At 43.1% G+C, this 14,080-nt stretch overlaps 1 protein-coding gene across 1 annotated transcript; it reads left to right on the forward strand.

Annotated features, from left to right (window-relative positions):
* Positions 1-2,984: 2,984 nt before the first annotated feature.
* Positions 2,985-13,964, forward strand: LOC125947738 (uncharacterized). Its single transcript, XM_049672999.1, has 6 exons — positions 2,985-3,738; positions 4,069-4,255; positions 5,901-5,990; positions 6,115-6,258; positions 8,043-8,259; positions 13,879-13,964. Exons 1-6 carry the CDS (start codon positions 3,134-3,136, stop codon positions 13,962-13,964), a joined length of 1,329 nt encoding a protein of 442 aa, XP_049528956.1. The 5' UTR covers positions 2,985-3,133.
* Positions 13,965-14,080: the final 116 nt, after the last annotated feature.

Below are 14,080 nucleotides of genomic sequence, written 5' to 3' on the forward strand. Positions count from 1 at the left end.
GTACATCAACCTTTAGCTTTTTCGTTCACTTCGCACCACATCCGACCCTATTCATTGGTTTTTTACTGTTGATCTTTTTTCGCTGAGTCATTATAATTTTTGCTAAGTCATGGTCATGACTATGACTTCTACCATCATCCTTTAGTGTTTGCTTCACTTAGTGTCCACGTTCGCACCCAATGCTGTGGTGTGTGAGTGTTAATGTTTTTTTGCAGAATCATTGACGTTTTTGCTGTCATGCTCATGACCGACTTCTACTACCATCCTTTAGAGTTTTTTTTTCGCTTAGTACCCACGTCCGAACCCATTTCAGTGGTTTTTGAGTGTAAATTTTTTTGCTGAGTCATTGTCGTTTTCACTGAGTCATGCTCATGACTATGACTTCTGCAATCATCCTTTAGTGTTTGCTTCACCGAGTGTCCACGTCCGAACCCGTTGCAGTGGTTTGTGAGTGCTAATGTTTTTTTCGCTGAGTCATTGTCAATTTGCTGAGTTATACTCATGACTATTACTTCTACTATCATCCTTAAGGTGGGAGGCCACACAAAAAAATTTCATTCAGCATCCAGGAATATAATAATTTTTTGCCCGATTAAGCACGTCTTAATTAAATATTTCAGTATTTAAAGTTCAAAAAAGAGTTCAACATTTTTTCAGGGTGTTAGTTATAATAAAGAAATCTGCTAAAATTGGTACTTGCGCCAGCAATGATAAGTAACTACGGAAATGAAGAATTGAGGAAAGCTTTGGCATTTGTGTAGCTAAATGTATGCCCTATGAAATGAACCAGGGTAAACATACTGTGATAAACACTAAAAAAGGAAGCCTCCAAAAAGTAAACAAAGTTAAAAAATGATCAGCTTTGGTCACATTTATTTGCAAAATGGGCTTTCAAGTCAAAACTATTGCATCAGTGTTTTTCATTGTGGTTCATTTTACGCATCTGTATGTGAGAAATGAGCGTGCAAAATTCAATTTCGAAATATTAATGTAAAAAAAAGGTATCACCGTTTGCGTAACATGAGGTGAAGCAAAATATTGTTTTGAGAAAAACAAAGCCTTCAAACCGTGTGAAACATGTGAGAAACAATACATAGGGGTCCAAAATGCACCAGGCTCCTAGCTGCGGCCCTCGTGAGATGCAGTAAAGTCTCCTTTTGTTCGTGCGGCTGCTCGCCTTTTCTTCCTAGCCCGTTTTGCCTCGTCAGTTGATTTGCATAGAACCTTCTGCATGCACTGGTGGTCTCTGGCATTGCAAGCTCTTGTCGTGTAGTACCCTGGTTCAATGCCAACCTGCCTCAGTATGTCCAGGGTACTTTTGCTACCATTATTAAAATGTGCAACAGCGTCATGCAAGGCAAACCGTATTGTAGGCAAGCTGACATACACCTCCTTGGGAGCGCGCTGCCATATAAGTTCATTGAAGCATTCATTTACATTTTGTGTCTTGCCATGCAGACACTTTGATAAAATTTCATCTGAGCACAGATCGCTGTACACAGCTTTTACTCTGCTCAGCACATCATTCGGAAGTCCTCCTCTGTGGACGTACTTCCATTGGCCGAGTCATTCGACCTTTTTGTAGCTGCACCAGCTGTTCGGTCCTACTGGGCACAGGCCGTGTCTTGGTTGCGCATCTGTAGAGATGCAGTGGAAAAGGCTAGCCAGGGTGGCTTGTGTCATCTCCGAAAGGTTTCCCACGTTAGCTTTTATAGCAATGCCATAGTAGTTTTGCAGGCTCTCAATAAGGGTGTCAGTCAACTTTCCTTTACCTCCAAGACCCCGCACTGTTTTCTTGAGTTTTCTCAGGCGGCAGACGACACGCTTCTGAACATGCTCAATGCGTTCAAGTTTCTGCACGCTGTTTCCTCCATACATGTGCTTTACTATGGCATAGCTCTTTGAATCACCATCACCATAGCACTCCAGGTACTTGAAGCCTGGTGTTGCTTGTGATCGCTCAAATATTCTGTACATACCACCCGTCTCCATACTACCTGCACTTCCTTTATGGTTTGCTTCGCAGGAAGTGTGACTAGCCTTCCACTCCTTTATGAAGCACTTTTTGACTTCAACTTTCGTTTGCTTTTGCAAGCCATGCATGTGCTATAAAGTGCCTCAACATCAATAACTTTTCCTGGGTCAACAGAACTCACCGACACACAGCCGTTCAAAGATGAATGTCCACGCTTCTGCCACGTTCAGTCACCTGAAACACCGCACTCATCACTCCTTATGTCACGACAAACTTATGCAGCAGCATCAGTCATCGACTTCGATGTTACTTTTTCAGCTGCTGCAGACAGTTGAGATGACTTTCTGTCGTAGGCGGAATGGCGCACAGGGGGAGGCATGTTCATCACTTTAGAGAATGTTGTAGCAACTGCATACCCTTTCCCTAACTGGCGCATTGCATACACCAGTCGGACATTGTTATCATTAGCAGGCACGATTCTTTTCTATGTATTGAACGAATGCTCGAAGCCACACACAGCACACACAACCGCATAGGTAGAGCAAATCCCTTGATGAGAGCGTTCTTCCAGCTTCAGTGATGAATTCTTGCATTGAGGGCCTGCTAGCACTGAAAAAAACTGAACAAGGGATATCAAAGTCAACTATCCTGTTCCCTTGGAGAGCAGAATCTGGCAATAGAGCTTCGTAGCTTTTCTCGATGTTCCCAAGCATCTTGGCACTTGCTCAAATGCCCGCGTCCACTAGCTCAGGAGACGGACGCTTCGTCGTGTGTTGGTTCCCGGCAAACTCTTCTGTGCACTCTCACCTTTGCCATACTACTCAAAAAGTGGTCTAAGTGGTCTACATTTTATGCCTTCGCATCTTCAAGCGTTGAGAAAACGAAATTTGCAATTTCAACAGCAGCCAAGGAATGCCTGACCAAGGTAAACAACAAACCATGGAGAAGGAAAAAAACTAGGAGGGAGCGTCACGTGACAATCTTGAAGCCTAGTCATAAAAAATTTAGAGGAATGGGATGATGGGAAATAGGCCCTCACGTGATAGGCAAGCGGTAGATTTTACTCGGCTCGCTTCGGTGGCTTCGGTTTCGTCTGCTGCGGGGGTTTCGGAATATGCGCATATACTCGGCGCGGCAAACGCGCGCCGAGGTTAGTTCATGAAGGGATCCGTGTGGCAGTCGAGTCTTTGTAACGCACCGAACCACCACGCAGCTGGCCGCTTAATTAGCAGACAGGCGCCAAGGCTGTTGCGAACGAAGGCGTCGGCATTGCGCCCAACAACCCGGGAGGACCACCTCAAGGACGACTGGTTGCGTTTCGGGGCGGTTTCAGGGAAACGAGGAAACCTTTCGTCCTGCAAACGTGTGAAGGCAACCAAGCCGCCTTTCCGACGGCGATACGTCGCGTTTGGGGACGTCGTTTGGGAAACAATGATGCCTTTCGCCCCCGCAAAAATGTGTAGGCGATTAAGCGAGCGTACAAGGCCCGAAGCGACTGCTTTCCCACGGGAAGAAAATTCGTCCCGTATTGTGCCCAAGGATGCACTGGCGAGCCGGGGACTCCGAACATATTTAGCGCCGTGCCGGCCCATAGTTAAGGTAGACGGTCCCACTCAACGCGCTGTCGTTCTGCTCATAGTCTTCGGCCTCTCAGCAGACCGGCGAGAACTACCGTCAGCAAGGCGCACCTGCGTGATGAAGTGTTGTGTGCCAGGATGCCCTAACCGAACAGAAAATCGGCGTGATGGTCTGTCCTTCCATAGGTAAGCACAATGAACGTTTTTTTTTCTCTTTAATTTATAAAAACGGAACTGCAATATTCGCTAGTGACTATATATGTATACGTGCTCGTGTGAATGAATTCACTGATGAAATAGTGAGATGTCCGAAAAAGAAGTGCATTATGATGTAAAACTTAAGCAAACAATAAATTTGCCCTCGATATATGATAACACGAGAAAGGGAAATAGAAGTGTTCGTTCTGTGCTATATATATAAGTGCAAACAATTCAGTCGCACTGCTCTTTAACATGTTCAGTTGAAATGTTGGTGCAGATCGAGTAATGATCATTGACACTAAAATTATGCACTAGGTTTCCAAGGCAGCGTGACCTGAGAGAAGAGTGGGCCCTAGCAGTGTGCCGCTCACCTGCGTGGGCACCATCACATTGGAGCGTTGTTTGCTCGGAGCACTTCAGCGACGGTGATTTTGCGAGCGGTACCAAAGGCCACGGTCACTTGATGGCTAATGCAGTACCATCGCTCGCGGGCCCCACCAAGGTTTGTGTTGCACGTGACACTACATGTCTGCTCAATACTAAGTTTCTATGTCTTGGTTCGGTTCGGTAAAACTTTATTCATAAAATTTTTAGAGGGTACGCTAGACGGCTGCAGGAGCCCGTAGATCCCGGCGCGATCTGCTCAGCCCGCTGGATGGGCCTCACTCAAGAGTTTTAGATTTATTTTATCTCTAACATTACTTGCAAATAAAATTAATTGAAATTGAAACTCATTTACATGATAAAGGGATTCAAGTCATGCACTTACAATCAATTTTATGACTCTTTCGGTTTTCTAGAAAGTTGATTAGTCTAATTTTCATATTTACTTATTTTATTACTGTGGCTAGAGGCATTTCAAAATATGGTAAAATATAATACCAGGAATATCGCTGATTGGTCGCATCTTCATATTTATAAGGAATTGCGCAAACTTTTTCCAAACTTCCATTGTTTTCCAAATTGCCCCCCCCCCCCCCATGCTAGGTCATTAAAAACTCTCATTTAAAAAAAAGTACTGCCTTAAAGCTTTCTAGATAGGTTGCAACAAAGCATACTATAGAATGCTCTATATGCCGTGTTTTTACTTGGGCCTCCACACTGTGTAATCAATGGTGCAATACAAGTCGGCAATTTTTTTCTAACTTTGTTATAAATTCCACAAGTGTTAAAATTACTTTCAGGAGAAATAAATGTTTTACACTAGCTACACTAGCTCCTAAAAAGCCCACAAAGTGGAAATATTTATTGTCAAACAATTGCATTTCCTGCTATAAAGATTATTCACTGAATTTTGTATGTATTTCTTGTAGCTGAAAACAATTAAAATTGCAATAGAACTATAATTAATTTAAGAAACCAGAAAAGATTAGTCTTCACGTAACATTAACTTTTGCAATAGTTAATAACTAGAGAATATTCTGCACGTAGCAACTCTGCTTGTGTGTGTAAAGTTCAATCATGCCACAAATTTTTTTTTTTTCATAAAGAAATCTCTCAAGCTTGTACTTCCCATGTTGAGGTTAAGTACAGTTTTTTTCCAGAAGATATGGTGTTGTTCAACAAATTTTAAACAGTCAAATGACAGTTGAGATGAAGTTACACAGTTGTACTCCATGAATTTTTTTTTTTCATAAAGAAATCTCTCAAGCTTGTACTTCCCATGTTGAGGTTAAATACAGTTTTTTTCCAGAAGATATGGTGTTGTTCAACAAATTTTAAACAGTCAAATGACAGTTGAGATGAAGTTACGCAGTTGTACTTTAAATTACGGGGGTGAACATTATTTTAATTCTTTAATTAGTACCCTGAAGGCCTGGAGGCATTACAGAGGGGGCATTACATTACATTATGTGTGTGTTACAACTATGTCTATGTTTTTTTTTGTGTGTGTGTGTGTGAAACAATGCACTGCAAAGTTACTACAGCCTCATTTTCTCCGAGAGTCAAGTAGATGTATGTGTACTTTGCAAGCACACTTAGATTGAACATCGTTTTCTGCACAAGGGGATGTGGTGTGTAGGGTCTGCCTGCACAGATCATGCGAGGCCTTTTGCATGACTCTGCAAAGGTTGTTTGAATTCATTCCACAGCAAATGTTATTGTTGGATCTTAAAAGTATATGGTGAGTTATTCTTTAACTGCAGATGCTTGCAAAGGACGATGCTACAGCAATGAGGCAACCTTCAAGTGCACCAGCTTCATCCGCGGGAATATCACAGCATCAAGATGAGCCAGTAAGTTGATGCACAGCTGTATGCAGCCATAATGCATGTTTTCAGTTTGATCATGCCCTTTTCATGACTGAGGTAGATGTCCCCCACCATTCCTGAAGTGAAGTATGCTTTTCTTATTATTCAGGCAGGTCTCTCTGAAGTGACAATAGCCATGGACATCTCCGAGGGCTTGTCAGATGTGCTAGCAGAGGGTGCTGCTGCAACTGCTAGCTCGTCCTTCGCTGATTCAGACATTGCTGATGAGCCTTCCGAAATCCAACATGTCCTGGTATGTTTGATTGTGGTAATGACCACAGGGCTTGCTTTTTTCATGCGTATGCCTTGGTTCATTCATGCTGTGCTCTGCTTTCAAAAATCTGGTGTTTCCCTGTAATATATATTTTGGATTTCACCTTTAAAGTAACTATTGCAGTTTAAAAAAATGCATGAGACTTTGTCACACAGTTTTTTGTAAGATGTTTTCGACCAATTTTCAGATATCTAATACTAGTAATGCTCTGAATGAATAGAAAGATAGAACTGATTAACCTATCATCAGCTACATTACAGCCCTTTTTTGACACAGGTGACAAGCATACTGCACGAGTTGTGTGTTCAAATTTCGTTGTAAACACTGGCAAAAGCAAGTGCTAATGAATGAAAGCCATATGTGCTACATCATAACCTCGATTTAGTCGATCTAGGATAAGTACAAGATAAGGAAAATAAAAGAACCTGAAGCAAAGCAAGATGAAAAAATGGTTTTTGGCATAAGGAAAACGTTGGCATAAGGAAAACACTCCTGTGAATTATACTTCACCTCTCATTACACGCATAAGTAACACCCTTGCTAGACTCGAACATTTACTACTATAGTAAACTTAATAACATACAAACTGTGCTGGTAAGCTTGATCAACATCATTTTTTGGGACATCAGATAAGGAATACAGTACATAGCCACAGCCACTGATCTCCCTAACAATGTCCTGCTTGGTGGTCATTATTGTGCTTAATTTTTAAATCAATCCAATGGTCTCTCTATTAGTCCTGGGCTTTAGCTTCAACTGTGCATCTGGTATTTTGTTTGTACAGTCAGCAATGTCAAGCTATGTTGCAGTAAACAGTCTTCATCATTGCACTTGATGTATTTTGTCCAGTCTCCCAGTCCAAGGCCTACCAGCACGCTCGAGGGTGATGCTTCTGCTGTGCTGCCTATGCACAACCCAGCGACACCTCGAACAGCAAGGCATACTATGGTAAGGATAATACTCGACCACTGCAATTTTTACACACTTGTTTCCTTAGCTAACTTCAAGTGAAGTAGCATTTATTTTCATGGCATAATATATAAATATCACTGAATGAAGCATAACAAATGTCACTCAGTGAACTGCACGTGGACACTAACATTTATGATCATGGCAACCATGTAATTAAAAGCTGAAACATATTCATATTTGCCCACAGCAGTGTGAGTTTCCTCAGGGTTTGCAATTGGCGACGAATAATCTGCTTACAATTTCTCTTTTCCATTCAAATGACACAATGAACTAGAAGACCAACAGGTTTTTTTACAATTTTCTATGCTCTTTATTTGTTCGATCAGTCATGAGGAGCCGTGATACAGGCAGACAAAACTGGTCTTTTGTGTAGGAGAATGAGATCAGTATATTTTGCCTATTCAAACTAAAAGGTTGCTGTGAAGCATCCCACATTCAACTATGCTACATTGGCCTCTTCTGTGTTAGTTGTTTCGTACTTTTACCTTTCCTGCCTGGGCCTAGATGGGCCTGCAGTATTTTGCAAATAAATAAATAAACAAACAAACAAAATTAAGTAGCACTAGCAAGCTCGTGTGGATGGCAGTTTTATGCCCTCAAAGTTTTTAAGTTCACAAAAGTGTAAATGGAAACCGTCGTGAGCCAGGTAATGACCTAAAATTTAGCATTATATTCTTCATGGCTTGCATAAGAATGTATGCCACAACAATTAAGTACCTTGTTCTGGGTACATGATTTGTGTCACGTTGTTTGCTCATGGACCTGTTTTCTGTGCGTGCGATATTTTGCAGCCACAGCAAGCAGAAGACACACCTGAAAAGGCCTTTCTGAGGCACGAAGTGAGGCGTTACTCGCAACTGCAAACTGCGAGCAAGAAAAAGATCAAGACTCTGCAGCAATCCCGTCGCCGGCTTTTACATAAGGTTGCTCATCTTCAAGATGTAATTCAAGATTTGTCTGAGAATCGCATTCTAGGAAATGAGGATGTTGCCACGCTGCAGAGTCTTGGTGGGGCAAAAAAAGACTTGCTCATGCGTCAACTGACACGTAAGTCTGGTGCAGCAGTGTCACCCACTTATTCGCCAGAGCTCAGGGCATTTGCACTGACGTTGCATTTTTATTCACCTAGAGCATACCGATATGTACGAGCTACTTTTGACACATGCCTTCCGCATCCAAAGACTCTGTGCAAATGGTACCAATCCATTGATGGGGCTGCTGGGTTTTCAAAAGAGGCACTGACTGCATTGGCTATGAAGGTAGAGCAAAATTCACAAAACGGCCACTCCACATTATGCAATCTGGTTGTGGATGAGATGGCCATTCGGAGACATGTGGAGTGGGATGGAAAGAGGTTCCATGGATATGTTGACATGGGCATTGATGTCAATGATGACAGCTTTCCAGTTGCCAAAGATGCATTTGTTTTAATGCTTGTTGCAATCAATGGCAGATGGAAGCTGCCGATTGGCTACTTTCTAGTGGATGGCCTTGGTGGTGAGCAGAGGCGCAATTTGGTGCTGCAAGCTGCTGGCTTCGCTCACGAAAAAGGTGCACACATTGTGAGTTTGACATGCGATGGCGCTGCAGCAAATTTGTCAATGCTGCGCAGCCTTGGCTGCAAGATGAACCTGACTGAGCTGGATGCTTCTTTTCCGCATCCAGTGACAAAAAGCCTGTTGGATCCCTGTCACATGTTGAAGCTGCTGCGGAACACCCTGTGTGATAAAAAGGCTATTGTTGATACGAACAAACAGTTCATATTGTGGAAACACATTGATGAGCTGCATGAAATTCAGTACACAGAAGGCCTACATTTGGCAAACAAACTTAGACAGGCACATGTTAATTGGAAAAACCAGCCCATGAAAGTCTCATTGGCGGCTCAAACGTTTAGTCAATCGGTAGCAGATGCTCTTGGTGAATGCAGAGCTCGAAAAATCCCAAAATTTTCAAATTCCTTGCCAACAGAAAAGTTTATTAGACATGTCAACAACGCATTTGACATTTTAAATTCAAGGCATCCAAGGCAAGAAGGCTGGAAAAGGCCACTGTGTCCTGAAAATGTGACTCGTGTCACTGAGTATGTCGAAGAACTGAAGGCCTACTTTTGCTCACTTAGGGAATCTGCAGCTGGTAAACTAATGATAGAGACCAACCGAAAGACAGGCTTCATTGGCTTTGTGGTCTGCTTAGACAATGCCATTCGTCTATACAACCACTTGGTTACAGAAAATGGCCTATTGGCATATCTTCCGACCTCCAAGCTCAGCCAGGACCACCTTGAGCTATTTTTTGCTGCAATAAGATCATTTGGGCGCTGCAATGACAACCCAACAGCAAAGCAGTTTGCAGCAGCATTCAAGCGTCTGATAGTTCACAATGAGGTCAAGGACATTGATGGTGGAAATTGCTTGCCATTAGAACACATAGAAATTCTCTTTGTAAGCTCCTCTGAAAAACCATCCTCCATCGATGTAATTAACTTCACTGCCCCTCAGAGAAGCCCTGCAGCCAGTGAACCAGTCACGGAAGCAATTGTACAAGATCATGACTACTCTGCCGACCCAGGCAGGGTGTCTGAGCTTGGAGATGCAATTGTTGCGCACATAGCCGGGTTTGTAGTTCGCAGCTTACTGCTTCACCTCCAGTGCGATCAGTGTGCTTCTGCACTAAAGGTGTCAACTCCTCCATCCATGCCTGCATATTCCCTGATTCGTCGAAAAACGAGAGGTGGACTGATCTACGCTTCAAATGATGTTCTGAACATTTGCAGACAATGTGAGAAAGAGCTGCGTAGGGCTCTGGTGTGCTCGCCACTACCATCCCAAAGGCTTGCAGCTAAAGTTGCAATGGCCACTATGACAACCTTTGTCGGCAAGGACTTCTTTAAAGTGTTAGATCAGCACATGCTCGAAAATCACCCGCTTGAATGCCACTCATCCCATCTTGTGAGGGCAATCATAGATAAGTACCTAGATGTGAGACTGCGCTACGTTGCCAAGATGACAACGGAACGTCTCCATCAGGAAAGAATTAGGCAAAAGCACACAAAGCTGACGCAGTTCAAGGGCCAATAAATCTAGAAAATCTTGTAAATTTTTGTACTATCATTGGCTAATTATTTACAACTACTCGAAATTTTTTACATCAAAGCGCATGGCCTACATGTTGTTTTAAGGGCTTCGCAGGCAAACACCACACAGTGGTTATCAATCATCTTGTATATATTGGAGGGCTAGGGGTAAATCGGACCACTTGAGCTGTTGCATTTGGCAGGTGAACAGTACACTGGACTTTTTTAATGTTGCCACAACAATGTGTGGCCGCTAAGGTGAGGATAGTGCCTGCAACCTTGTGCAGAGGAGCAGGATCCCTTTTGCTTGATTATATTCTTTTTGTTTAATCATCCACTGTGTAGGACCGACTGGTCTTGGTGATATCATAGGCAGGGCACTGCTTAGATCACTGAGAGCACAAAAAGGCATACTATTGAATTATAATGGTTGCATTATTGTGAACATGACAGCATAGTTCCACAAGCGCTGTGCCGCCATGGCAGTCAATTGACGTGGTGAACCAAGCTGGTGCCTTGTGTAGAGAAATACAAACCTCGCATTCATGTTGGTCATTTGCTTTGGCTGCACACTGACAAAGCATAGTTAGGGTGCCTGAACCTTTCTAACCTGTCATTGGCAAGTAGCACTCTGGGAAGAATACACCTGACTCATCATGCAATAAGTTAAAATTCCAAGGCAATGCATGGGCTCTAAGAGATGCCATAGCGGCGGGATCTGGATTAATTTTGACTGCCTGGAGGTTCCTCGGCATGTATCTAAACTCAAGTACACAACCGCATTTGCATTCTGCACTCACAGAAATGCAACTACATCTGGGAATCAGACCCGCAACTTTGCACTCATGAAGCACTATTGCCACTGAGCCACCATGACTTGTATTATTTAGCTGCTGTGACTCGCAGTACAGGAAAAACTGCTACACAAGTTTCCTCAGGGTTAAATTATGTTCGTGATGGCTCACACAATTCCTTTATCTATCAACTTCGGCAGTCCCACCAGGTTTTGTGTTAAGGAGGAGGAATAAACTTTTCTTGTAGAACCAGCACTTTATGATGACCGGCCCTAAGCCTCCCATGAGGGGACGTCGAGGGCTTGCCTCGCCGCCGCCTCACAGGCGTGCTGGGTCGCCCAGATTTGGTCGTCGAGGGCGGAGCTCCGCAGAGCCTCACGCAGCCTCGATGAGAGGGTCGCGGTGTTAATATGTGTGTACTGTGCTGGGCACTCCCACAGCATATGCGGAAGCATAGCCGGGTGAGTGCCACAGCACCGGCAGTTGGGGGTACTGTAAACTTCAGGGAATATAAGGTGGAGGCGGGCGGGTGAAGGGTACGTATTTGTTTGTAGTAGACGCAGGGCGGGCTCTGGATTAATTTTGACTGCCTGGAGGTTCCTCGGCATGTATCTTAACTCCAGTACAGAACCGCATTTGCATTCTGCGCTCACAGGAATGCAACTACATCTGGGAATCAGACCCGCACCTTTGCACTCGTTCACGAGTGCAAACCACGAACCTTCCCCCCACCTCACCCCAAGTTCTGTGTTAAGGCATTTGTTTTTTTAGTGACTTTGTAAAGCGCATATATTGTTCAAGAGCGTTGTATGCAGACATCAAACTTTTTTTAGGGGAGAAATATGATGCCTTATTGTAAATTGCGCAAGTACATGCTTGTTGTTTGCTGAATGCTGTAGCTTGAATCACCTGCATGCGAATTCTGCTTAAACAATTGTTCTGTTCAGCACCAAGCTAAACAGTATGGACAATGACGGTAGGTTAGCTGGCCTACCTTTCACTAGAGCAAACTGTGCGATGACATGGGCATGCTATGAATGCTCTCAATGCATTAGGCATGAGCTAAGTATACTCTTGAGGATGACAATGTATTTTTCAAAGTTTGATCCTGTATGCCTTTTACCTGACCTTTGTGGAAATTTGCCTCCGTCACCTGGAATACCGTTGGTTTTACTACTTCCAAAATAATTGAATGTGCTCACTTTGTTTACTTGCTTTACAGTAGCCTTTTATGAGGCCAGATTCACTGCAACCACGAACATTTGGTGTATACCACTCAATGGGTGTTTTAAATACCGTGAAATATTCATTCATTTGAGGTTCACAATGTAATAGAGCCGTCGCCTCTTAATTTTGTGGTGTGTTGACTCAGCTTCGACGGTGCTGATTTTTTTTGTAGATATGTGATAAAACATAAGATTTGTTGTACATTTTACTTGCAGCAAAATGCATTGTATTTCAATGTTGACGTACTTAGTTTGTGGGTCTGACCTCGCATCAATTTTTTCATCTTTGACTTTGTGGACTACCACTCTTATTTTTTTTTATTTCTGAATATGTATTGCCTATTTTTCTGACATGCACCATCACCAAACCCTTTAAATATTTGTGAGTACATCGCAGATATAAATATTGTACAATTATAACCCTGTAGCGAAGATGTTGCATACAAGGCATTTGTCAGCTAAACTGCAGCAGTGACATTCAAGGAAAGCTGATCCCATTGAAGAGTTTTATTAAAGGTACCAATACTATGTGTGATATAGTTTACTTTGTATAACATTATTGTATACAAATGTCCTGTTGCATACAAGTATGCTGACTTATACTGATACCATTGAGCAGTGGCACAATAAGTTTTCCTACTTGCTGTTCATTATCTTTTGTGCATACTCTGCAATGTACTTCATTTGTATTATGAATGTGAAATACATTATATATTATATTATAAATTTGTGTGAAATCTTCTGGCTTCTATAGGTGCAATAAACATGAATAAAGAATGAAACAATTACTGTTGTCATAAAAATGTGCTTTCCAGAGTACAAGCACACCAGCAACACAATGAATCCACAAGTGCAACATGAATGCTGCCATTTCTCTCTTGCCGCTATATGTATTCAGTTTTCATGCCATTTCACACTAGCAGAGAGAAGGGTCCTCCTGGCAGTGTTTGACTCTCGGACATAATTCTGCTGTGAAGCTATACTCACATTCGAAAACAGCTGAATAAACTCTAGATAATGCACAAATTCCGTCCATTTGCTTTACTACATAACGATAGTGGATCCCCGAGGCGCGTCGATCAACAGCGTCGTCGCACCATACAATCGTAGAAAATAGTGCACGCAAATATGAATAAACGGCGACGACTTCGGCGTTTAGAATGCAGGCTAATGCTATTTATTTTTCTCAAAACAAAGACGCACAGCAGAGCTAGGTTTCTTGTTGCATTTTCGCTTAGTGGAGTAAGCGAAAATCCGCCAAAAAGCGTCCTTCAAAACATCTCGTTTCTTCCTAGGTGCAAGACAGCGGGACAAAAATTAGCACGATAATACGCACCGCAGTTTAAGGTGCACAACAGCTGATTTGACGAAACTTGAGTACGAGGGAAAAATAGACGACACTCGGGCGTGTGGACGGGTTTCGATCCGCGAGCGCTGGCAACTCCACTAACCGCGGTGGTAAGCGCAAGTGACGTCTTGAAATTTCTGTCTTCATGAGTCAGGCGCCCCAGTCTTGCTCCACGTTTTCAAGGCATCGCCGGCGCGGACCTGGAGACCCAGAGGGGTCTACTCGAGCAGGCCCGGCGAGCAGCTCTGGCCAGTGGAGTCTCGGAATAGGGACCCACCCACCCGCTCCTCCCAACACCCCTTTCCTGTCCAATCAATAAAATGTTATTCTCTCTCTCAAGGCATCGCATTTGAAGCGAAGAACGACGCGCGCAGTAGCAGAAAAC

The sequence above is a fragment of the Dermacentor silvarum genome, chromosome 8 (assembly GCF_013339745.2).
Source record: "Dermacentor silvarum isolate Dsil-2018 chromosome 8, BIME_Dsil_1.4, whole genome shotgun sequence".
Classification (NCBI taxonomy): domain Eukaryota; kingdom Metazoa; phylum Arthropoda; class Arachnida; order Ixodida; family Ixodidae; genus Dermacentor; species Dermacentor silvarum.